Source organism: Lasioglossum baleicum, chromosome 6 (genome assembly GCF_051020765.1).
Source record: "Lasioglossum baleicum chromosome 6, iyLasBale1, whole genome shotgun sequence".
NCBI classification, from domain to species: domain Eukaryota; kingdom Metazoa; phylum Arthropoda; class Insecta; order Hymenoptera; family Halictidae; genus Lasioglossum; species Lasioglossum baleicum.
In genome coordinates, this window is record NC_134934.1 from 9,842,108 (window position 1) to 9,866,099 (window position 23,992).

Below are 23,992 nucleotides of genomic sequence, written 5' to 3' on the forward strand. Positions count from 1 at the left end.
CACATAGTAAGAAAAAGCTAAACGTTATGACAAATTATTGTATTTGCTTCATTTTCTTAATACATTAACTTCGAGATACCATATGTTACGTATTGTACATTATAGTAAGTAACTGCCTGCCTGAAAGTATGCATTAAATAATTAAAAAAACGATTACAAAACTATACTAGTAACATGCTCTTTCGATGAGAGAATCAGTCGGATCTGGAAGCACGCATTCTCACGTTCTTTTGGTAATGTAAGTAAAATGCACTTCGAAAACGGGTTAGACGTGTACATACATTTAAATCAGTTATTTCATACTGAAACAGTCTTATTTTTCCATTTTGTATATAAGACGATTCGACAAACTAGGTTCTTTCGTTTTGAAAAATTCATTAACCCTTCCACAGCTTGCCACGAATTAATGAATGTTTATGAAATGGTTTCATTGAAATGATGCATTCTTTTAGACATAGAATTAAAAGTCTTATATAATTTTCTCATTAAGTCTGCAATCGTTATAATTTTGTCTTACAAGTCGACCATGTAAAATAGACCTCTGTCATTTAGCATTAATTTATTTACAAAAAACAATCACTTTAGCAGTGAATTAACAATGACATATTTTCAGTACTATTCTATGTTAGTTTTAATGAAGCTGGGATCGAAAGTTAATTTCTCGCAGATTAAACAGACTGTGAAAGGGTTAAACATGAAGTACGAAGTTAAATCTATAATAGTAAAGGACAAATCACATGGTGTAACGAGTATTCAATGTCATAGGAAAACATGGAAAAAGATCTCAAGCGTAAGATCTTAATGTAGTATATAAAACTTTATCTTCTCTTGTTTTATGTTTATGAGCACAAGTAGTATTATTTCGAATACTCTCATTTGCTAATACAGTCGTAAGTCTTAGATCAACGTTATTAAAATTGTACAGCACCGGTATTTTATCGTCTATTGTTCATAACCATTACGTATTTAAAATGTATCGTATTAGATGATCTTTTTCAGTAAACCCGAGTCCTTTTAATACGAGGAAAAAGTCAAAAATAGAATCTCAGCTATAGTTTTCTTGTATAAAATAAAAATAGTCAACGCAATGATTTCAAGTTTCACTTGAAACTATTCAATTCGGCGCGCGAAGCACCTCGTACGGAAACAACCCTAGTACTTACATTTCTTCACCATTGTGGATGAACTTCATTGAAAGACCACTGTTGATACGTATTGTTGATGTCGCATGGCATTAGAGATAGTTGCTGTGTTTGAGGATGAAGTGCTATACATTTCTTGTGCACTCTGTGCAAAAGCGTTTTCGTTTTCTACAAAATTATAGAAATTTAATTGGTTGCTCTCAACGGACTTCTCTATCCAGAATGTACGAAAATACTGGAGGTGTACGAAAACCCGAAAATGTCGGGTATCTGATGATCGAGTTGGGAAGGCATTGGCTCGAAACTAGGGCTGTTACTTTTCCGAAGCTTCGACTCTTTGAAGATACGAAGGAAACTTCGAAGTGTAAGAAGTTTCGAAGTATTGAAGTGTACGAAGTTTTTGAATCGTATGAAGTTGTAACTTAATCAATCTTTTAGCTGTGGTGGCGTATTTTCTTTCGAAATGTAGGAGTGTCTGTAACTGTATCAAATATACATAACTTAGCAGCGAAACTTCGAAACTCCGTTTCTTTTAATCCTCTAATAATTTACTACAGAGGTTCGAATTTTCGAAGTTTCAAAACTCGAAGCTTCGAAACTTCGATTTTCATCACCTTTGAAGGTTCTGAAATCGAAGCTCCGAAATTCAAAGCTCCGAAGCTTCAAAATCTTCGACCTTCGAAGGAAAGTAACAGCCCTACTCAAAACGAGTCGGGTTTCGAATATATTCCTGATAAAATAGACTTCTAATATGCTCGGGAATAATCCTGAAAATTGTCGAGAATCTTGATACATTCGAGAAGCCAAATATGCTCGGGAATTCCGATACATTCGAGAATTCAAAACTTCTCAACCCGACATTCTCGGGTTCTCGCACACTTCTAAAAAATGCCAATAGCACCTACTTCATCGTATTGCCATGGACCGTGTACAGTTCCTAGTCGACAGAATACAAATTTTATTCCTTGTCCGTCTGCCGATACGCATCGTTCTCCGATTCCTAATTGACCTTTTGTATTCAATCTAACTAGCTGATAAATATTGTTAAATTAATTATTGCTGCGTGTGATAAGTAGAATAACCTATTTGATATCCAACTAATATTACCTGATTATTACCAAATCCATGACAATGAGATGTAGCCATTAGACTGGGTGGTGAATGACCCATTGTATCCAAACATGTACCAGTTGCTACATTTTGTAACTGAAATTTATAAAAATGAAAATAACATACATATATGGTTGAACTATGTGCATACATTTATACTATAGCAAACATTTCTAGTTTTACTCTACCTCTCCCCAGAAAAGATTGGGTGGCAATTCAGGAAATTTATCGAAAACATCATAAGCTACATTTTCCATGTACCACTGAAAACTTTTACATTTTTTCCGTTTTTTGAAAGCCAGTTGCTCTGATATATCTCCATGGTCAAGTTGTCTGGCAAGGGGTTCTCTTGTGTAAAAGAATTCTTTGTACTTATCGTCGAACCAAGTCTCAATAACTCTTTTATAATTCTGTAAAAAAGTTTCAAATAAATGCTACCCTCATTATTGTTACTGTAGCGGACAGAAGTTCCAGACCGCTCTAAAGAAGACGATAACTTTTTTAATATTGTCTCGTTATCGTCTTCTTTAGAGCAGTCTTAAACCTTTGTCCGCTACTGTATATATATATTAGTTGTAAAACATATTGCATTACTATAGTTATGAGAGGTCCTTTTTTCTTCTGAGCCAATTTGCCAAATGTGTATGGCATAAATCCTCTATATACATGTCCAACATGTGAACAAGGAACCCAAAGAATACTACCACCGCACTGCCATATTTTAAATGATAATTCAAAGTTCTCTCCACCCCAAATAAGTAATCCTTCATCGTATGCACCCAATGACAAGAAATATTTACGATTTATTGCGAATAAGCCACCAGCATGAGTAGGAGACCTAAATTCAGTTTTACCTAATACATGCCAAATATTTCTGCGCTAATATTCTACGAATATTTTATAGATATAAGTTACTTGTAGGGCATGCTGTTATAAGGCCGTGCTTTTTGTTCACGCACGGGAAGCTCGTTTTCTTTATAAAGCATTCCCCATTCAAAAATCCCTCTGTATAAGTGTCCTTCTTGGTACACAGGTCGATATTCAAATGTCTTATGGTCGATACCATCGATTATAGGAACAGTCATCACAGTTCTGAAAATATTTCAAGAATAATGAGTAGACTGCGGATCTTTATACGTTTATGGCTTCAGAAAATATTCAAAGAATGCTGGTAAATAAAATTCCACAGAATTTAGTACGATTTTGATTGATTTCAGATCTACAAAGACTACTACCACTGAAAATAACATTTCACGTGTTTCCGCTGTCTTAAAATTTGCCTATGAAAATTGAAAATTGCATAAACATCCGCAGTCTAATAATAAGATTAGAAAATTTGATCTCTTGACATTGTTACAGAGAAATAAAGTACCTATCAACAGCAATTGGGGCTAAAAGGGGTGGTAACCAGTTAACGTTTACTTCACAGTGGGCGTCCAAAAAGACTATACATTCACCCTTAGCTTCTCGTGCACCACGAGATCTTGTTCTTATTAAACCTAGTCTTTCGTAATTTCTTATTAACTTTACTTTGCCATCCCACTGTTCTATATAAGATTCCAAATCGCCTTTCAAATTATCTAGAACATGTTTGTTAGTTAGTATTACTAATATCATTTACCTGCTTATAAAGATATGATGTAGTTACCTTTATCGGAAAAATCATCTACAAGCAGAATTTCTTCCAAAATATGGGGAGGAGTACGGTTTATTATACTGTGGACAGTTCTCATTAGTACTGACCAACCTTCATTATGAAATACTATTATTACACTAGCTCGAGGAAGTACCTCCGAGTAATTCCAATGTTTGCATCTGTTAATCAAATATACTATTCTTATTTGTGTTCAGAATATAGAAAAAATCTCTATGTATCTTAACCCTTTGCGCTCTGAATTATTTTTCAATTTTCTTGCCAAAACAACTACCTACTATTCGAAGCATTTCATTTGAAATTTACTTCAAAGGACAGTTCCTTGACTGCTACTTATTTTAAACAATTTTGTGTACTAATTATGTTAGATATTACTCAAACTTTGTTGTAATTTATATTTATGGAACTTTTACTTGTTTTTATTGGGTATGAGAATAAGTTTCCGCCCTTTTTTATTGAAAAGAACCGTATAAACCATACCGATGTTTGACGTGGATTTCCATCAAGCAATGCTGGCAAATCTGTATCTTCGAATTTTTTGGCACACCATCGCAATCTTTGTCCCTTACGTCGAAATCATGGTTTTGATGAAGCATCGTCCCCGTAAATATATAACACCTTTCTTTAAAACAAAATAATGCAACATGACTTCCCGCAAATGCTGCTTACTTGCAACAAAAGTCGACATTTTGCACGTAAAAAATTGACTGCTGTTCACGCTCGAAACAATTGCCACTGTGTTTTGAAGCTTAGACATAGACCTTTCGAAAACATGTACAGCTTGTCAAATCTAGCTGTGTGGTTGACCAAAACTTAGGAATGCGCAGAAAAAAACAAAGACCGCATTCGACGAGAGAAAGATGCGACATTCGAATGGTAAGGTACACACCTCGTCAAAAGTACGTACTGTCCATTATTTCTTGCAGCAGTAAACATATTTACAAAACAACTGTTTATATGTTTGTGTGAATACACTTGTGTCACTTTACTTTTTAACTGAACTGTCGCCATGTGCATCGTTTGACAGGGGACGATCAGTTCTCTATCGTTGCGAAGTTCCGCCTATTTACCACTGTGCAGCAGGGTCATTTCCCCTTGTGGGGGACATTCAGCCGCACAGCTACATTTGACAAGCTGTACTATGTTCCATCGAATACGCGATCGGTAGTACAACGGAAGTACAACGACATCTCCGAAAAGGCGGAAACTTATTCCCATACCCAATAACTAAAAAATAAGAAGAACCAAATACATATAAAATCCTGTTTTCTCTTTCTCTGATGTCGCAAAGGGTTAAACTATAGGAATTCAAAAAGGAATACTAATATCAAAAACTTACTCTGGCATTCTTGTATCAGGGATCGATCTGTCTAATGAAATTTCATTAGAACATACCATATTCATACCATAATCAGATTCTGATTGCTGAATATCATTTTGTTGATCATCTCTGAGAATATGAGGTTTACCTCCTTCTCCAGGTCCAGTCCTTATCTGTGGATTTTTGTCTTCAAAATTTCCAATTTCTTTAGTTAAAACTGGAACCTATAAAGTAATATTAATTATAATACAGTCCTACAAAGTACGAAGAAGATATTAATCTTTCATTTACCTGTTTACTTTTCAAACTGTCCGACCAATATTCTTTAAAATTGCTTATTGGTTTATCAGAATAACTACTGATAACAATGTATAATAAGAAAAGGACTAATATACTACCCATAATAATACTAAAAAGACGATTCCTTCTTAGCTGCACAATTCTCATCTTGATCAAGGTAATATATATGTATATATATTAAATATTATACCTAAAAATTAATAGGTGTAAAGTTCTGTTTCTGTGAACAAAGAGACAGCTGCTCAAGTGTTAAGAACATTTGAATACAGTTAAAAAGTGATAAAAAAAACTAACAGAAGTTAACTGAACGAAGGTGTATAGTATATTTCAAACGCTATAAAAAAGAATATGTTCTTCAGTTTATATGATTTTTATAAAATTAAGATCTCTATTGAGATGTGCTTCAAACTTTCAGACATAATAGAAGTATATTATATTGAACTATTAATTACCTTAAGTAAAAATGCATATATAAATAGAATGTATTATGAAAATGTAATTTTATAAAATAAATGTTGGAACGTACTAAAAGAGTACTGAAAACTATATTGCAATAAACTGAATCATTTCAAAAAATCTGAAGCTACGTTGCTTCAAGCAACAGCCAACGTGTCTTTTATAGATATGTGATTATCTGTATCTGTCTGTATATGTAGTCAGGTGTGCAATGTGTACACTGTACACGTACAGTGACGTACACATACAGAATCTTTTAATTTTTCGTATGGTTTCGTATCGTCTGGTATCGTCTGGGTATCGTCGCTAGTAAGGTCCCTAGCAAATTCAAATTTCTAGATTCTAGTGCGCCGGAGCGGAAGTGAACTACGAAGACAGAGAAGCAGATATGTTTCTCGCAGGAAAGACACTGACAGAGAATATGAAACAGCTTGATTTTTTCGATCACGCGGGCGGGCTGCATTTAGCGAAGAAGCAATATTTTTTTATGCTCTTTGTGTTGAAATATTCTCTGTATTATTGCGGGGTCCCGTACAAAGCCCTTTTTTGCAATTTGTCTCTTGGGACTGTATAAACAACAAAAGTGTACGTTTTTATAGAAGAAATTTTTGTCTGTACACTTTTTCCAAATGCTCTTTGTGTTGAAATACTCTCTGTATTATTGCGGGTTAGCGTACAGAGCCCTTTTTTCGCAAAAAGTGTACAGAACAAAATTTCTTCTATAAAAACGTACACTTTTGTTGTTTATAAAGTCCCAAGAGCCAAATTGCAAAAAAGGACTTTGTACGGGACCTCGCAATAATGCAGAGAATATTTCAACACAAAGAGTTTAAAAAAATATTGCTTCTTCGCTAAATGCAGCCCGCCCGCGTGATCGAAAAAATCAAGCTGTTTCATGTCAGTGTCTTTCCTGCGAGAAACGTATCTGCCAGGGTATCGCCACTCTAATAGGAGAACTGTTAGCACGAATTTAGTACTATAACACGAAATAAAGATGTCACTACTTGCAGGAGTAATTCTCAAACAGTCCGCCAGATGGAATTGATGCCAGTATTTTGGTGCACGTTGTAAACAGTTGTAAACAAAAATATACGGTTTCAATGTATTAGGTTGGAGAATCTTATTATTCCGGTCGAATAAAATTCTGGAGCCTGGAGGTGACAAACTCGTTGAATGCCGTTTCAGCATCTCTCTGGGATTTGAAGCATTTCTCACGCAAGAAGTTGTCGAGATGCTTAAAAAAGTGGTAATCGGTGGGCGAGAGATCTGGTGAGTATGGTGGATGAGATAGTTTCGTAGCCTAATTCGTTCAACTTTTGAAGGGTCGGCCGGGCGTTGTCGTGGAGAAGGATAGGACCATTTCTGCTGACCAGTGCTGGACACAAACCTTGAAGTTTCTTGTGCATTTCGTCGATTTGGTGGTGGTACTTTTCAGCTGTAATGGTTTCACCAGGATTCAGGAAGCTGTGGTGAATCAAACCGGCCACAGACCACCAAACTATCACCATGACCTTCTTTTGGTGGTCAGTCGTCGTCCTTCGTCGTAGTCTAGCCACTCAGCCGATCGTTGATTGCGCAAAGGAAGGACAGATGACCCTCGCTTTCTGCGATATGCGATATGTTATGCGATATGCGATGTGTGTTGTATGATCTCGATGTATGTTCTGCGATATGCGATGTATGTTATACAATGTTGATGTGTGTTACGAGATATAAGATGTGTGTTACGAGATGTACGATGTGTGTTACGAGATGTACGATGTGTGTTACGAGATATACGATGTGTGTGATGTGTGTTATACGATCTCGATGTGTGTTACGATATATACGATGTGTGTTACGCATCTACACACATCTTATATCTCGTAACACACATCACAGACATCGTATATGTCGTAACACACATCGTACATCTCGTAACACACATCTTATATCTCGTGTTATACGATCTCGATGTATGTTGTGCTAGTTGCGATGTGTGTTGTACGTCTCGATGTGTGTTACGAGATGTACGATGTGTGTTACGAGATATACGATGTGTGTGATGTGTGTTATACGATCTCGATGTGTGTTACGATATATACGATGTGTGTTACGCATCCACACACATCTTATATCTCGTAACACACATCGTACATCTCGTAACACACATCTTATATCTCGTGTTATACGATCTCGATGTATGTTCTGCGAGTTGCGATGTGTGTTGTACGATCTCGATGTGTGTAACGAGATGTACGATGTGTGTTACGAGATATAAGATGTGTGTTACGAGATATAAGATGTGTGTTACGAGATGTACGATGTGTGTTACGCATCCACACACATCTTATATCTCGTAACACACATCGTATATATCGTAACACACATCACACACATCGTACATCTCGTAACACACATCTTATATCTCGTGTTATACGATCTCGATGTATGTTCTGCGAGTTGCGATGTGTGTTACGAGATGTACGATGTGTGTTACGAGATATAAGATGTGTGTTACGAGATGCACGATGTGTGTTACGAGATATACGATGTGGGTGATGTGTGTTACACGATCTCGATGTGTGTTACGATATATACGATGTGTGTTACGCATCCACACACATCTTATATCTCGTAACACACATCGTATATATCGTAACACACATCGTACATCTCGTAACACACATCTTATATCTCGTGTTATACGATCTCGATGTATGTTCTGCGAGTTGCGATGTGTGTTGTACGATCTCGATGTGTGTTACGAGATATACGATATGTGTGGATGTGTGTTATACATTATTTTGCTTTTTATTGAGCCAGTTCATTGTTAATTGCTGTGATATGCATTTGATGTATTCTCATCGTGAAAAAGTTTGTAAATAATGTTTAATTTGCAATATTTGTAATGAAACAGTGTTATCGCGCTTGATAATATGGTTTGAATTTATTAATAAGTAGAAAATTGTACATATACTTTTTGTAAGTGTTACAATATTGAATATACTGAATTTAAAATGTATTAAAATGTTTTAATTTGTTTTATTTTCAAATAAAAATTATAAATTAGCAAGGAATGGGTAGTATGGATTTAAAATTCCCGCGTTTACCCGTTAGTTATATAACACGAAATTCAGATGGCGTTCGATTTCCGTGCTAACAGAAAAATACATTGAGTGGCGATACCCTGGTATCTGCTTCTCTGTGCTTCTCTGTCGCCGATTGGCGAGCGGAAATAGTGATATTTTTGCACCGGCGCACCTGGGCCAACCTGGGCGCACCCTTCGTGTGAGAACTATATATTTAGGTGAGTGAATCCTCTATGTATACTCCATATTCTATGGTTTCACAAGTAAACAAAGCAGCCCTAACTTTCTTGAATGAACCCATCACATGGCGTTCATTTAAATACTATTTACTATATACAGAGAATCGTACACCTTAGTACGAGCTTACACATAGCTTATTTTGTATAAACAATAAAAATATAACATTCGTTTATTATACAAGCTTTCTTTATATGAGACCTATAATAGCTTTGAAGACAGTTTTCTTAACCCGAAATTATATGTCACATTTTAAATAAATAAATGATGTAAATACATATAGTAATTATATAGTATTTATACGACTTATATTTACTGATTCATTATGGGGATAAATAAAGTTATTTGTCAAATATGGTGTACCCGGAAAAATTATAAGCTTTTCGAAAGATGTTCATCAAAATTTAATAGGTCTGTATTATTTATAGTTCGATTTGGGCTTTTTTCTTAAATATTCCTGTGTGATAATAAATTGTTAAAATGTTTTCGGCGCAACGGTTCGATCGTTTATTACGAATTATAAAGCAATTTTGCTAATTGTCAAACAAAATCAACGTTATTCGATCGATTGCTTTATAATTCGTAATAAACGATCGAACCGTTGCGCCGAAAACATTTAAAAATTTATTATCAGCAAATACGATCGATAGAAGAAACATATATTCCTGTGTGGTTTTGAATGAAATTAAAAATGTATTTAATTTTAGGAAATATCTAGATCCTTGTAGAAAATTTTATTCTACGAAATCAGAAGATGCTAAGGAATGTGCGATACCGATAGAAAATATACGTAACTTTAGTATTATAGCGCATGTTGATCATGGAAAAAGCACACTCGCTGACAGACTTTTAGAACTGACAGGAGCAATAAAACAAAATTCTGGACAACAAATACTGGATACATTGCAAGTCGAAAAGGAACGTGGAATCACAGTCAAGGCTCAAACAGCATCTCTTAATTATACGTATAAAGAGACTAAGTATCTTCTTAATTTAATAGATACACCTGGTCATGTAGACTTTTCGGCGGAAGTCTATCGCTCTTTAGTTCCTTGTCAAGGAGTTGTTCTAGTTGTTGATGCGAACGATGGTGTACAAGCACAAACAGTAGCTAATTATTATCTAGCTGTGAAACAGAAGTTGGTTATAATACCAGTAATAAATAAAATAGATTTAAAAAACGCAAATCCAGATAGGGTAATACGTCAATTAGAAACACTATTTGATATAAAGAAAGAAGATATTTTAAAAATATCTGCAAAACTTGGCATCGGAGTGAAAGATGTTCTAGATGCTGTTGTCGAAAGAATTCCACCACCTGATGTATTTAGAGAAAAGCCAACCAGAGCCTTAATATTTGATAGTTGGTATGATAAATATAAAGGAGCTATTTCTTTGGTGTACATTAAAGAAGGATCCTTATCAGTGGGAGATCAAATTACTTCTGTACAGAATAAAAAATCTTATGAGATCAAAACCCTCGGTCTACTAAGACCTAGTGAGGACGCTGTAAAAAAATTGTAAATGTCAATGTCTACTTTTTATAATTTTACGGATATTGATAGAACAGGGATTATGTAAATAAAAATTCAATTCTATCTGATTAGAGTTGCAGGTCAAGTAGGATGCATTGCGTGTAATATGAGATCTTCCAAAGAAGCTGTTATCGGCGACACGTTACATATAAAAGGTCAGCTTGTAGAGCCTCTTCTACAAATCAAAACGCCGAAACCAATGGTTTTCTCAGGAGTATATCCTTTAGATCAATCACAATTCGATGCAATGAGAACTGCTGTTGAAAAATTAATTCTAAACGATAGCGGTGTAACTGCTGCCGTAGATTATAGGTATGCTTCACAATGATTTTACTAATTGTAAGTTAATCATTTATATAAAGAAAAGAATAAGATCAGATATACAGTGACTCCCATTAATATTCGTACGCTCGAAAAAACGCGATAATCTTTTTAATATTGGACTATACGATTCAAACTTTTTTCGGAAGCTAGAGCACTTAGTTCCCTGCAGGATGTGAAAAGAAATTTTTTCGAAAATTGCAATTGGTCGGAATTGTAGAGAAAATACTAAAAGATCCATTTTACAACTTTTTTCTGTGGGCCTATATTGAAAATTTAAAAAATACTTTTTGTAGATCTGTTCCAATTAAACATATCCTGAAAATTTCGTCAAGATCGGTCGACGTTGTAATGAGCCACAAGCGTTTAGAGATAGTAAAAATTGCAGATTTTCACGATTTTCGGCCTATAACAGCAGTAAATCTAAGAATTCTTACATCTTTCAATGACTGTCATTTTTCCCCAGCATCAACAGATTTCGATGAAACTTTCACAATGCATATAATCCACACAGATCTACAAAACATATTATTCAAAATTTCAATATAGGCCTGCATAAAAAAGTTGTAAAATGCAACATTTAGTATTTCCTCTACAATTCCGGTCAAATGCAATTTTTGAAAAAATTTCTTTTCACATCCTGTAGTAAACTAATTGCTCTAGCTTTCTGAAAAAGTTAAAACCGCATAGTCCAATATTTGAAAAGTCGCGGTGTTTTTAAGACTGTCCTAATATTAGTGGGAGTCACTGTACGTATATATATTTATCTATTTTAGTGTAGCACTTGGACAAGGCTGGAGAATTGGCTTTTTAGGTTTATTACATATGGAAGTTTTTATGCAGCGTCTAGAGCAAGAATACGGCGCTCAGCCAATCGTTACTGTACCAAATGTAACATACAAAGCAAAAATATTTGGGGCTAAAAATATTAAAAAGTACGGTAGCGATGAAATCATATTCAATAATCCGGTACATTTTCCTAATCCGCAAATTGTAACTGAATTGTATGAACCTATTGTTTTAGGGACGATTATAACACCAGGTATACTTAATCCTTACATATTAATTGAGATATACAGTAGCGGACAAAAGTTTAAGACCGCTCTAAAGAAGACGATAACTTTTTTAATATTGTACTATACGATTTGAACTTTTTTGGGAAGCTAGAGCAATTAGTTTACTAAAGGATGTGAAAAGAAATTTTTCCAAAAATTGCAATTGATCGGAATTGTTGAAAAAATACTAAAAGTTGAATTTTTAACTTTTTTATGCGGGCCTATATTGAAAATTTAAAAAATAAGTTTTGTAGATCTGTTCCAATTAAACATTTCCTGAAAATTTCGTCAAGATCGGTCGACGTTGCAATGAGCTACAAAGGTTTAAAGATGGTAAAAATTGCAGATTTTCACGATTCTCGGCAATAAATCATTGCAACGTCGACCGATTTCGATGAAACTTTCACGGTGCATCTAATTGACAAAGATCCACAAAACGTATTTTTTAAATTTTCAATATAAGCCCACAAAAAAAAGTTAAAAATTCAACTTTTAGTATTTTTTCAACATTTCCGATCAATTGCAATTTTTGAAAAAATTTCTTTTCACATCCTTTAGTAAACAAATTGCTCTAGCTTCCCAAAAAAGTTCAAATCGTATAGTACAATATCAAAAAAGTTATCGTCTTCTTTAGAGCGATCTTAAACTTTTGTCCGCTACGTAATTGTCGTTTTTAAACAGATATAAAGAATTTTTTAATTGCATAAATAGATGAGTACCTAGGCGAAGTATTATCTTTATGTCATGAAAAACGCGGAGTGGAACAACTAACGAAAGATATTGGAAATAACAGACTGCTGTTACAATTTACATTACCGTTAAATGAAATCATCGTTGATTTTCACGATCTACTAAAATGTGCAACCTCAGGATATGCTAGTTTTGATTACGAAGAACATGGTTACGCAGCATCGAAAGTAGTGAAGGTATTTATGATCACTCTACTATATTTAATAATTCATTTTTCTAATATGTTATGAATTTAAATGTTACAGTTGAATATAGCTTTGAATGGCACTGTAGTGGAAGAATTAAGTACTATTGCACATGCCAGTAAAGCTGTTACATTAGGTAGACAGCTATGCGAGAAATTAATAAATATTATTCCACGTCAAATGTTCGAGATTGCCGTTCAAGCTATGGTAGGCGGAGATATTGTTGCAAGGGAAAATGTGAAAGCATACAGAAAAGATGTTACTGCAAAACTAGTAAGAATTCGTTTGCTACAATCATATGTGTGTTTTATGCTCTCGATTCTATCGATCATTTATTTTCTTTTAGTATGGCGGTGATGTTACCAGACGGAAGAAATTATTAGCCAGACAATCAGAGGGAAAGAAGAAGATGAAAATGATTGGAAAAATCCCTATACCGCGAGATACGTTCATAAAAGTTCTTAAAAGATAATAGAATAAAATTGTGTACAAACATTCGTTAGTTTTTCAAAGAAATTCAGCTGTGAATATATACCAATTACAACTACCTGATGTATGAAATAAAACAGTTTAAAATACAATTAAATTATTATTTATTTCAAAGTACAAAATATGTTATTTCTTAAGGTTTATTCGGGAAGTTAAATACTTTAATGCAATGTATACATACTGAATGATAACCATTTAGTCCTAATTTCCTTAACATAGACCATTACAGAGATATATCATTGATTTATAGAACTCGGTGAAGGATCGGACATCTGGTGTGCATTATTTGAGGGCACAGTATTTACAGAATTGACATTCTCTTGTTTAAATGTCATGGTAGTGTTAAGATTAATATTTACTACGGATGTAGATGCTGGATCTTGCATATCTAATTGACTCTGAGCAATATCCTGTAAAGCAGCCTGAATTCTTTGTAAAAGTGCTTCTCCTTGTTTCACAACCTCCTCTAGTTGTTCTCCGGCTTCTTGGTTTTCTTGTTCAAGACGACTGAGACTTGCAACCTGCAATTCTTGCGAGGATTCCTCGCTTGGCAAACTTTCTATTAAGGTATCAATATCTTTCGCGCATCTTGCTATTAGAGTAGCGAACAGAGCTGCATAATCTAAAATTAAAAGATGATATAATGTAGTTGACGAAGCAAAATTATTCATTTATACTAGATCGTCGCATATGAAACGTCCGATTTCAGGAATCTTTCAAGTTCTATCTTCAGTTTCTCTCTGTATATTCAACTTTATTTGTGAATAAAATTTATTTCAACATCAGTGGATGTATTCTGTTTATATGAGCGAAAGAATAAACATAATGACGACAACATTATGAGATAATTGGTCAAAATGCAGTAGTAAACGAACTCACTAGTCACTCATAATTACTAGACTCCGAATTTTATGCATTTATAACAAAAATGAGCAAATGCAACTTAAAACAGCGAAAATATTAAAAGATTTTGAGAGTATTAATTAATTTTCATCACATTAAAATTATTAATGAAGAATATAAATTTAGATTTAGCTCCTGCATCTTGCAATTAATGCACAAACTTTTTATTTCGCTTACTTTGCTTACTTTAATCAATAAGTTTTATTTAGAGTAGATTATGTTTGTTTAAAGTTACTGTCATGAATCGAACGTTTTATATGCAATAACCTAATATAAGCGAATAATAAACGTACCTTCTTGAGATTGATGAGGTTGTGGTGTTCCTACGCGATCAAAGCCAGGGAATTTACTAGGTGTAGAATATTGTTGTAAAATACCTACACTGTTACAAAAATGTTCTGCTTGCTAAAATAATTCACGTAATTAACAATCACACTTGTTATTGTATGTAAAGTAAAACTGAGAAGTTATATTACTTGGTTTATAGTGTCCTGCAATTGTGTTAAACGGTCCGCCATATTTTTTAATGAAGTAACCTCTAAAATCCAATATGACCACGTTTTTCAATGAAATTTATAATACGTATTAGTTTTACGTATCATAATATTTAGGACTGCAGTGTAACAAATAAATCACATGCTATATAAATACTACATAAATCGTCTTTTCGAGTTCAGCGCTAGAAGTTCACACGTGTTAATGTTCGAATAGATTTTATGTATCGTTATGTTTCAATTAGTTGACTAACTGCCACATTATTCTTTCAGAAGTAGGTGTCATTAGAGATTTATAAATGTCAAATTGACACAAATCAACAACGATGTCAGATAGTATCAGAGAGTGTATCAGAGTCACAGAGTGTACTACATACATATGAGAGTGCTCACCAGGGGGTGCAAGCTGCCGTGTTAAAGAAGTGGCCAGTATTTCAGCGCCACCTCAGTAGTAGGGCCGAACTGGGCCGAACTAATGGCAGTATATATAGATATAAAGCGGTAGACGGTTGTAAAAAAAACTGTTTACCCCAACAGGATTCGAACCTCGGTCTACCGCTTGGTAGTCCAACTCTTTAGCTGATTGGCCCACCGACGATCTTATAAAAGCATTGAAAATTTTGGTATATGTATCGCAAAAACTGCAGCGACACCAACGCCACCTCAGTACTAGGGCCGAACTACATATACTGGACCACCTATTTCCATTGCAGCTTACACCCCCTGGTGCTCACGCATGGGATTCCTATGCCTTCAGTATAGTGCTGCCCCCATACCAACTTTTAGCCTATACCAGACAGTGATGCCAGAATGAGCTCCAAACGGAGCTCATGCTCATGTACTCTCCTCCTTACCCCTTCCACTATTCTATTCCAGCACCGTGCGCAGGCGCACACTCCACGGTCCCCATCGCGCACGTGCAACTCGTGTCTCCCATTCGCCCCACTCATTCCCCGTCATCAGAGAGGGGATACATCATTTCACCGTGACTCCCCTCATCTGGCATCACTAATTCCCCTCGATTTCCCCGTTCTGGCAGCATTGCAAGCAATTGCAAGCATTGCTATCAATTGCTATTCACTGCTATTCACGTTGATTCACGTGGTTCACGTGGGCGCGGGAATAACGTGGAACTTTCATATATTGCTGAATTCAATTGTTATTCGTGAATGACGAATAATTCTGCATATGGATTTATTCATTATTCGAAATAACTTTTACCCAACTCAGTGTGATAATCAATCATAGTAATTATAGAGTAAATGGAACTCTATATTTTTTTATTACATCTGATATAGCTGTACTTACAGTACATATACAGACTGATCTTATAGCTGATATCAAACCATTTTCAAAACATTACTTACATTTGTATTTTACATAAGTCCTTATTAAATTATTAAGCTTCAAATCTGGCGTGACACAGGTATATTCATATAAGAATAATATATGTATATGTCATAATATATATATAGAGATATTATCATAAGAATAATCGAATTTACTTAGACATTTTATATAATAATAATTTATATATATATATATATATATAATAATATATAATTATATATAATGTATATATATATAATTACAATAATATAATATATATATAATAATAATAATATAATAATATATATATATATATGTACTATATATACATTATCACACATAAGGGAAGGATATTAAAAAGAAAAGGTGCACATATTAACATAATTTAGCATTTTCCATTGCATTTTATAAAATGTTTACATGGGGAAATATTTACAAAAATATGAGTAGGATATGATGAAGTGTAGAAGACAGGAAAAAAGGATGAACAATATAATTTTATGAATGATTCAATTGAGTGTACCCCGACATTGAGGAGCTCCACATAGGCAAGGAATTTTGTCATCTTCCAAAGGAAATTTATAATCATATGTAATTTCTTCGTTAACTCCTATCGGTTGTTTGCTATAGATTACAATTTTCTTTTGGCTTTCGATTGTAATTACTTTTGCATAGCAATTTGGCTGTAAAAGAAGAAAGAAGGAAGTTACAGCTTTTCATAAATAATATGTTCTCTGTATTCTCCTAAATATTAGTAACATCGATACTTACATTGCAGCTGTGATTAATAAATCGCGCTAAATTGCCACATTTCGTTGCGTCAATAATTGTATCTAAATCAATACGGAAAAGATAAGAGCTACCAATGCCAGTCGCTTCGTATTGTGATTCCCTTAAGTCAGCAACAACTGGCCTAACCATTTGACCAACATATTCGATAACCATTTCATCAGCTGCAATTGGTTCCATAGCAAACAAACCCCAATCGTGTATTCCAGATTTAGCGAACTTTAATTGTTTTTTCCTAAACTGTAAGATAAAAAATAGTATTATGAAATGCTTGACAATTAGATAAGTTACGTTTATAATTAGTTATATAAACCAATTTGTGGACCGTACTTTCAATTGATTGAATTTAAGAAGATCACTGTCGGTATCAATACCGAAGGCCGTTAATAATCGACGTTGATTGCTTCGAGCTTCGCGAGACAGTGCTTGCATTTTACCAGTTAAAGCTTTAGTATTGTTCTTTGGACCATTCATTGCTCCGTCGCCACCAGCATAAGGACCATTACTATCTTCAACATCATGACTGCGTTGTATGCTTTGCGCATAGTGATGCTATGAAAATTAAGCAATTTTAAATTGATAACATTATGATATACGCTTCCAGTAATATTATAAGATCTAATTACTTTTCTACATATACTAGAATTGTACCTTATGTTTGGCTTTTTCTCGTATGTCAACTTTGTAATATCCTTCTGTTCTTGCGCTTCCGCTCGCGTGTAGTCTGAGTTCATCTCTTTTTCTTCGTTTAGCGGGACTTGGAATATCTGTTGCTGGATGATCCACCCAATGTGTATCATTTAACCAATATCCTTGACTATCATCAGCTAATAAAGCTTCGTAACTTCGTCTTAAATATTCCACATCTTCTGCATCTATACCTCTAGTTAAAAATTCATACAAAATAGCCATTTCCGACATAAGATCGCGTTCCTTGTATGTCACCATTGGTTCCTGTACAATTTTCTTCGGATATTTCTCATAAACAAACTCATTTTGAATATTTTCTTTCTCTCCTTCGTGATTCTGATGACTATGTATCTTTGTATATTTGTTGAATTTCCGTTTCTCCACCTTATGAGTCTTATCTTTACCCTTGGCCAATTTAATAATCTTCGAAGCTTTTATCTTTACAGGTTTTATTGGTGCTGGAGGTGGACGAGTTACAAATTCTGTGTCTTCCGACTGAGACGGCGGTAACGAATAAGAATGTTCCATATATACTTGTGAAACTTGAGAACTACGTAAACTTGGACTTCTTTGGCCATTCAATCGAAGGTCAGCTTCAGCTTGGTACCTAATTAAACAAAAGAAAATAATGTCACAGTTTCTGCTGTAATTTTCCCAAATATATTCACAGATAAAATGATAATATATTTTGCAAACCTTAATCTCCTGATTTCTAAGCTTTCTTCCTCGGAATCTGTAGTAGGTATTTCACTGAACATTTCAATCTTCTCTGATTCCTTCAATATGGGCTCGTCATTAATGTACTTGGCAGACATGGTTTGAAGAGCTCTAATAATATTTGGTTGCAAAGGTCCAGGACTTGTGTGTCTTATAATATTATCTTGTCCAGCTAACGTTATTAAAGCTTCAGCTGCAGAATTTTCCATCTTCTGCATATCACGAGGCTCTTGTTTCACCGGTATCGTTGCAGTAAGCGTAGCTTGTGCTACCTTTTGCGTCTCATCTTCTAGAATCTTCTCTTCAGTGTCGGAGAACACTGCTTTAGGTTTTTTAAATTGTTCTTCATTGACAGATGTTTCGTTTATTTCTTCTACCTCTTCCTTCTTATCTTCATATCTTAAGGGTGATGCTGCAGGTCTAGTTTCATCTTCATATTGCGGGAATTCGTTAGAATTTACGTTTCTTATCTTAATGTCCGGTATTGGTGTTTCTCTGCCAGTTGGGGTGGGACAATCTAAAGACCTTTGAATTGCCAATTCTGTTAAAACATCAGGATCCTCGCTATTACAAGCCAAGGGACGATGGTCCGACACACGACTATCCGTGTCTTGCTGAAGATAACAAATAAATTTTGATGTAGTACTACATAAAACGTACCTATCGCATATTGCGTACTTATAGTGGTTTGACTGATCATTACCCTAACAGACTTAACATATACCTCATCTTCGAAATTTCCAGAATGCATTTCATCGTCAGAACTATCGTTCGAACTGCTGGAAGATTCGCTGCAGCTCATTTCATCGCTGCAGCTATCGTTTGACGACGACGAGGATGAAGATGACGAGGAAACACTTGGAAGAGAAGTAAGCGGCCTTTTAACTTTCTGTACAGATGTTAAGTCAAGATCGCTATCACTTTCTATAATTTCAGTATCACCATGACCCGACTGGCGACTATCTTCGTCTTGTGGTAATGGGCTGGGAGCTTTAATTTTACGCTACAATAGAAAAGTATCGTGTTATTATAAAATATAAATAAAGCGTAGAAATATATACATATAGATCTTACCCTGAAAGAAGGCATCTTTGGCATACTAGCTCTAATCCCCAAACCAAATCCATCGTAATTGAATCCAAGCGGAGTTGCCTGTTCTAAAAGCAACGATATCCCTTGAGGTTTCGAGCCTTCTTCTTTACTACTATTATTGACAATAGTGTTATTATCTCCTCCTTGGATTTGACTTTTCTCAGACTTCTTCTCATCCCACCATACTTCAAACAATTTGAATGCAGTGTTTTCAATCATTTTCTTATTAAAATCCCTTTTCAAAATTTGTTTTAACTCATTCACGACTCTGTTTAACACTCCATTAATAGTAGGACCCTGAATTTTTATTAATTCATTGTTATAAACAGATGAATTGCATCGTATACAACATGTGTAAGGAGTTAAAAAAAACATATACCTGTGGATTATCTTTTGTAATATTATGATTTGCCATGGCATGAAGCCGTGATTGAAAAGAAGGATAATAATTTGCCCCTTGATGATTTCCTACTGCTCCGGAGAACGGTGTCGTACTAGGTTGACAATGGCTTGGTAAATATGTTGTCCCGTAAGGATATGGATATTGGGTTGGTCGAGGCCAATGATACATATCATTAGTGGGATAATGTGTTAAATGTCCAGCATAACCTGCTCCTGGATACAACTGACTTGTAGTTTCCGTTTGAGCTATCACCTACACGCATAACAATTATCAAATTTATTATACTTGATCCAAATATTAGAAGTGTGCAAGAATAAATGTCATTTTCGGGTTCTCGCACACCTCTACTGAATATCAATGATATCATTTAATTTTATAATCACCTCCTCAATTTTTTCATCTCCCGAACTCAATGGACTTAACGACATCCTATCGTCGTCAGGAGGAGGTGGGGGTGGTGGTTCTTTCGGTGGTTCCGGTTCAATTTCATCTGGAGCCGGACTATAACTTCCAAGTAATGCTTCGTCTTCGCTCGAACTTATAACACTACCTAATTCTTCGTCAACAGAAAATTGATTAATGTTGTTCTCGTGTATTTTCCATCTTTCTTTATTCTTTTCCCTCATCTTCTCGAAGCATGATTTATACGTTTCATGAGATAAGAAAGGACTCGGTGGTTCCGAAAGCATTTCGTTGTCCGCATTGACAGATTTTTTCTCATCTTCGGAATCGCTACCGAACTGCAGAAATGGTGGTGCCATTCCTCCTGCTTTATCCTTCAACAACATGGCAATTCTTGTATCTAAATCTAATGTTTTACGAGTTTCTACCGGCGAATCCCTCGAAGAACTTTTAGTGCCACTCTGATTCTCTTTCTCCTTTTCCTTTTTTGGTGTGTGATGCGTTTTTACATTAGGAGCCTTTGTAATTGGAATTACAGTCGAATTAGAATTATCTAAATTTGTCCCATGTTGTACCGGCCACATAGATGACGACGATGCGTAACTAGCTCCTGTATTATTTGCCCACCACATACTTGAATTTTGCTGTATTGGAAGATTTTGCGATACATTTTGAGGAATATTTGCTAGATAATTATTCGGAGGTTGATGATGGTAACTGCCATAATAGAAATCATAGTTTGTGGCTGGGGTAGAATTTTGAGAGTAATTATTAGAATAATTTAATTCGCTAGGTGCAGTACCGTAGCCTAAATCGCTTCCTGTACTGCCACTAGGCGTAGGGTAATCTCTATATTTGCTGTATCTTGAGTTCTCTATGTACGTATCTCTGGTTTTGTCTATACTCGACACTAATTTTTTACTACTCCGGAAATCATCTCTGTCCTCAACAATTTTATCGATAGGTGTATGCTTTCCTTGATCATTTTCAGGTTTCAATTCTTTTTCTATTTTCTTCTCCGGCTTCTTCTCTATAGTTAGCTCGTCATAGATCTTTTTACATTCTTCTCCAAATGCATCCAAAAACACTCTTAAGACTTTCCCCATCACAGACGTATTGTTTAATTTTTCTACACACGCTTTCGAAGCCTTTGTAGTTTCGAACACTACTCTCGCGATTCCGAGATGCTTATTAGTCACAGGATGGTAGTAAACAGTAAGCTCTTCTACGATACCAAACTTTTGAACCATGTCTGTCAAAAAAGTTTTATCAATATTGTCATTTAAATGGCAAAACGTTACTTCAAGCGGAGGTGGTTCACCACAATAATTAGAGTCAATTTTAAATCTAGGTACAGGCAAATCGAGCTGTTCTAAGCGAGTCCATATTCTTGTTAACTGTGATCTCGGGTCTCGTGGTTGAACTTCAGGATAAGTCGGATCTCCTGGAACCATGCCATCGTACCTATATAATTTTGATGCACCTTTCACTAAAAACGGATCAACTAGTAATTTATAATTTCTCGGCTTCTGAGGTGTCTGTACAGCAGATGCATCTTTCTGCGAATGCGTTACATGAGTGTGGCTATGTTTCGACGACTGATTCGAGTTTTGCGATGCACTCTGCGAATTTCCATGTGAATGACGATGACGATGCGAGTGCGCATGTGAATGTCCATATCCATGCCCATGTCTCTCCATTCCGTTCATTGCCTCCAAGCATCATCCATTTATGTAAATTGCTGCAATAATAGCAAAAAACTAAATTAAAAATATTAAAATGATGGTAAAATGTATCAGATAAATGTACAACGTATCCAAGATGATAAAAATCAAATCTATACAAATCTATACAAATCAACTGTCACCGTTAGTTTAAAATACGGTTTATAGTTTGAATGTGTAAAATTGATAAATGAATCGATAATTGATAAAATGAATAAACGTTATACACGAACAAATTGACAACAAAAAGACTTTATAGAAATGTAACACTAAAAAGAAAATATACAGAAAAAATATTTTCTACGGAAAACAAGTGTAACACATAATTAAAGGTGTCTTTCGATTTTTAACTTACATCCAGTTCGTTTGTGTTGTCTTGATAAATTACTTCGCTTGTTAATTCAAGAAATTCATGTTTTATTAAAACATAACCTTAAACATTTCGTAGCTTTTAAATTGGACTTTCAAATAATGAAGCGACGTGATAACCATTTCTTGAAAAGAATTCCTTATAAAACGGCTTTTATACTTATTTCCTTGTAGAAACTTCAATGAAGTTGAAATTTTTCTTATGCAAAACACAGCCTTTGAATTTTATACAAATATACGTTCCGGTTTTTTCGCTACCATGTAATTTCTCGACTTGTTTTTGTAATATTATATTTACTATGTGGACATCGTTCGAATATCGGCTTCGTAACTGAACTCCTTTTTATTCTTTGTTGACCATTTTTCGTGAAAAATATAGGCGTTTATTGGTACTAGCTCTCGATCACACCAGCGCAAAACTACCTCAATGTTTGACTGCTAGCACAACGCACTGCGCCCTGATTTTCCTAATTTTTATCGAGTATCAATCGGTGGTAAAAACAACAATATGCCAATGAACTATTTCAGCGGAGCTTATCTCACTTTAACTTGGTACATAATGTGCATTTGATTAACTTTAACAAATCCATAGCTTTGATAAAAGTATGCAAACACATTCGGATGACGCCATCCTTGTTATAAAGACCATGACGGTTCTTTTGACCATTTTACTAAATAAATTGTACAAACATTTTGCTAAACAACATATACTTTTTTATCCATCAGAAGATATTCGCATCATTGTAAAATATTCATATGTTACAATGCACCAAATGAAAGTTCAAATTGATGATTGAACCAAGTATTTAACATTTTTTTCGTCTCTTAATTCGTCTTGGCTCACAAATTTTATTATTGCCCAGAAAATCGTAGAAAATCTCAATTACTGCTGGCATTTTGTATATTTACCAATTATCTGCAAAAGGTAATTAAAGTTTAACGACAGTATTACAAAATTATTGCTGAAAATCTTCTTCCCATACAATGAATGGCATTTGGTCCATGCATTGGCTAACTATGATCTAACAGAAATTTCAGTCAACTTATTAGCGAATCACCTTTCTGCCTTTAAAGAAAAGTGCGCGTATCGTGTGCACACGTACAGTATCAATCAAAAATGTTAATTGAATATGTATATAATCGTGATATAATATATCAGAGAGTATATATATACAATATCATCAACATCAAAAATACACATATCATTTCAAATAAATTTATTGACTATAATAAATAATTGAATGTTGCCTAAAACTTAAAAATGAAACTAGTATATAAAATATAAATACTATTGCATGATAAATGATATATGTATATAGAAATATTATATTTTATTTAGAAAAAGTAATGTTAACAAAATACAGTAATACTATTGCTTATACAGTTGAAATTATTTTTAACACCAAGAGGATTATGACCTTTATATTATACACATATATTTATTATTTATAACA

The 23,992-nt window shown here is 34.6% G+C and overlaps 4 protein-coding genes across 7 annotated transcripts; 1 reads left to right on the forward strand and 3 right to left on the reverse strand.

Annotated features, from left to right (window-relative positions):
• Positions 1 to 24: 24 nt before the first annotated feature.
• Pgant7 (N-acetylgalactosaminyltransferase 7) lies at positions 25 to 6,185 on the reverse strand. 3 transcript variants are annotated; one of them, XM_076426045.1, is made up of 11 exons: positions 5,980 to 6,185; positions 5,519 to 5,717; positions 5,246 to 5,451; positions 3,901 to 4,067; positions 3,625 to 3,832; positions 3,168 to 3,344; positions 2,847 to 3,090; positions 2,441 to 2,662; positions 2,250 to 2,348; positions 2,048 to 2,173; positions 25 to 1,310 (listed from the first exon to the last, which is right to left on the reverse strand). In XM_076426045.1, exons 2-11 carry the CDS (start codon positions 5,672 to 5,674, stop codon positions 1,170 to 1,172), a joined length of 1,746 nt encoding a protein of 581 aa, XP_076282160.1. In that variant the 5' UTR covers positions 5,675 to 5,717; positions 5,980 to 6,185; the 3' UTR covers positions 25 to 1,169. The 3 variants fall into 3 exon arrangements, with proteins under 3 accessions (XP_076282160.1, XP_076282159.1, XP_076282161.1); XM_076426044.1 differs by having other exon boundaries at positions 5,519 to 5,747; XM_076426046.1 differs by lacking the exons at positions 5,519 to 5,717; positions 5,980 to 6,185 and adding an exon at positions 4,387 to 4,528 and having other exon boundaries at positions 5,246 to 5,262.
• A 3,106-nt stretch (positions 6,186 to 9,291) lies between these two features.
• On the forward strand, positions 9,292 to 13,732 carry Waw (Translation factor waclaw). The gene is made up of 7 exons (XM_076425041.1): positions 9,292 to 9,702; positions 9,999 to 10,811; positions 10,899 to 11,138; positions 11,924 to 12,189; positions 12,914 to 13,128; positions 13,198 to 13,410; positions 13,484 to 13,732. The coding sequence occupies exons 1-7, from the start codon at positions 9,617 to 9,619 to the stop codon at positions 13,607 to 13,609; spliced, it is 1,959 nt and encodes a 652-aa protein (XP_076281156.1). The 5' UTR covers positions 9,292 to 9,616; the 3' UTR covers positions 13,610 to 13,732.
• On the reverse strand, positions 13,727 to 15,694 carry Med21 (mediator complex subunit 21). The gene is made up of 3 exons (XM_076425042.1): positions 15,006 to 15,694; positions 14,823 to 14,934; positions 13,727 to 14,248 (listed from the first exon to the last, which is right to left on the reverse strand). The coding sequence occupies exons 1-3, from the start codon at positions 15,045 to 15,047 to the stop codon at positions 13,863 to 13,865; spliced, it is 540 nt and encodes a 179-aa protein (XP_076281157.1). The 5' UTR covers positions 15,048 to 15,694; the 3' UTR covers positions 13,727 to 13,862.
• A 1,039-nt stretch (positions 15,695 to 16,733) lies between these two features.
• On the reverse strand, positions 16,734 to 23,528 carry Set1 (SET domain containing 1). 2 transcript variants are annotated; one of them, XM_076426325.1, is made up of 10 exons: positions 22,525 to 23,528; positions 20,427 to 22,186; positions 20,020 to 20,295; positions 19,623 to 19,937; positions 19,273 to 19,551; positions 18,528 to 19,162; positions 17,793 to 18,438; positions 17,472 to 17,693; positions 17,124 to 17,381; positions 16,734 to 17,035 (listed from the first exon to the last, which is right to left on the reverse strand). In XM_076426325.1, exons 2-10 carry the CDS (start codon positions 22,152 to 22,154, stop codon positions 16,862 to 16,864), a joined length of 4,533 nt encoding a protein of 1,510 aa, XP_076282440.1. In that variant the 5' UTR covers positions 22,155 to 22,186; positions 22,525 to 23,528; the 3' UTR covers positions 16,734 to 16,861. The 2 variants fall into 2 exon arrangements, with proteins under 2 accessions (XP_076282440.1, XP_076282439.1); XM_076426324.1 differs by having other exon boundaries at positions 19,252 to 19,551.
• Positions 23,529 to 23,992: the final 464 nt, after the last annotated feature.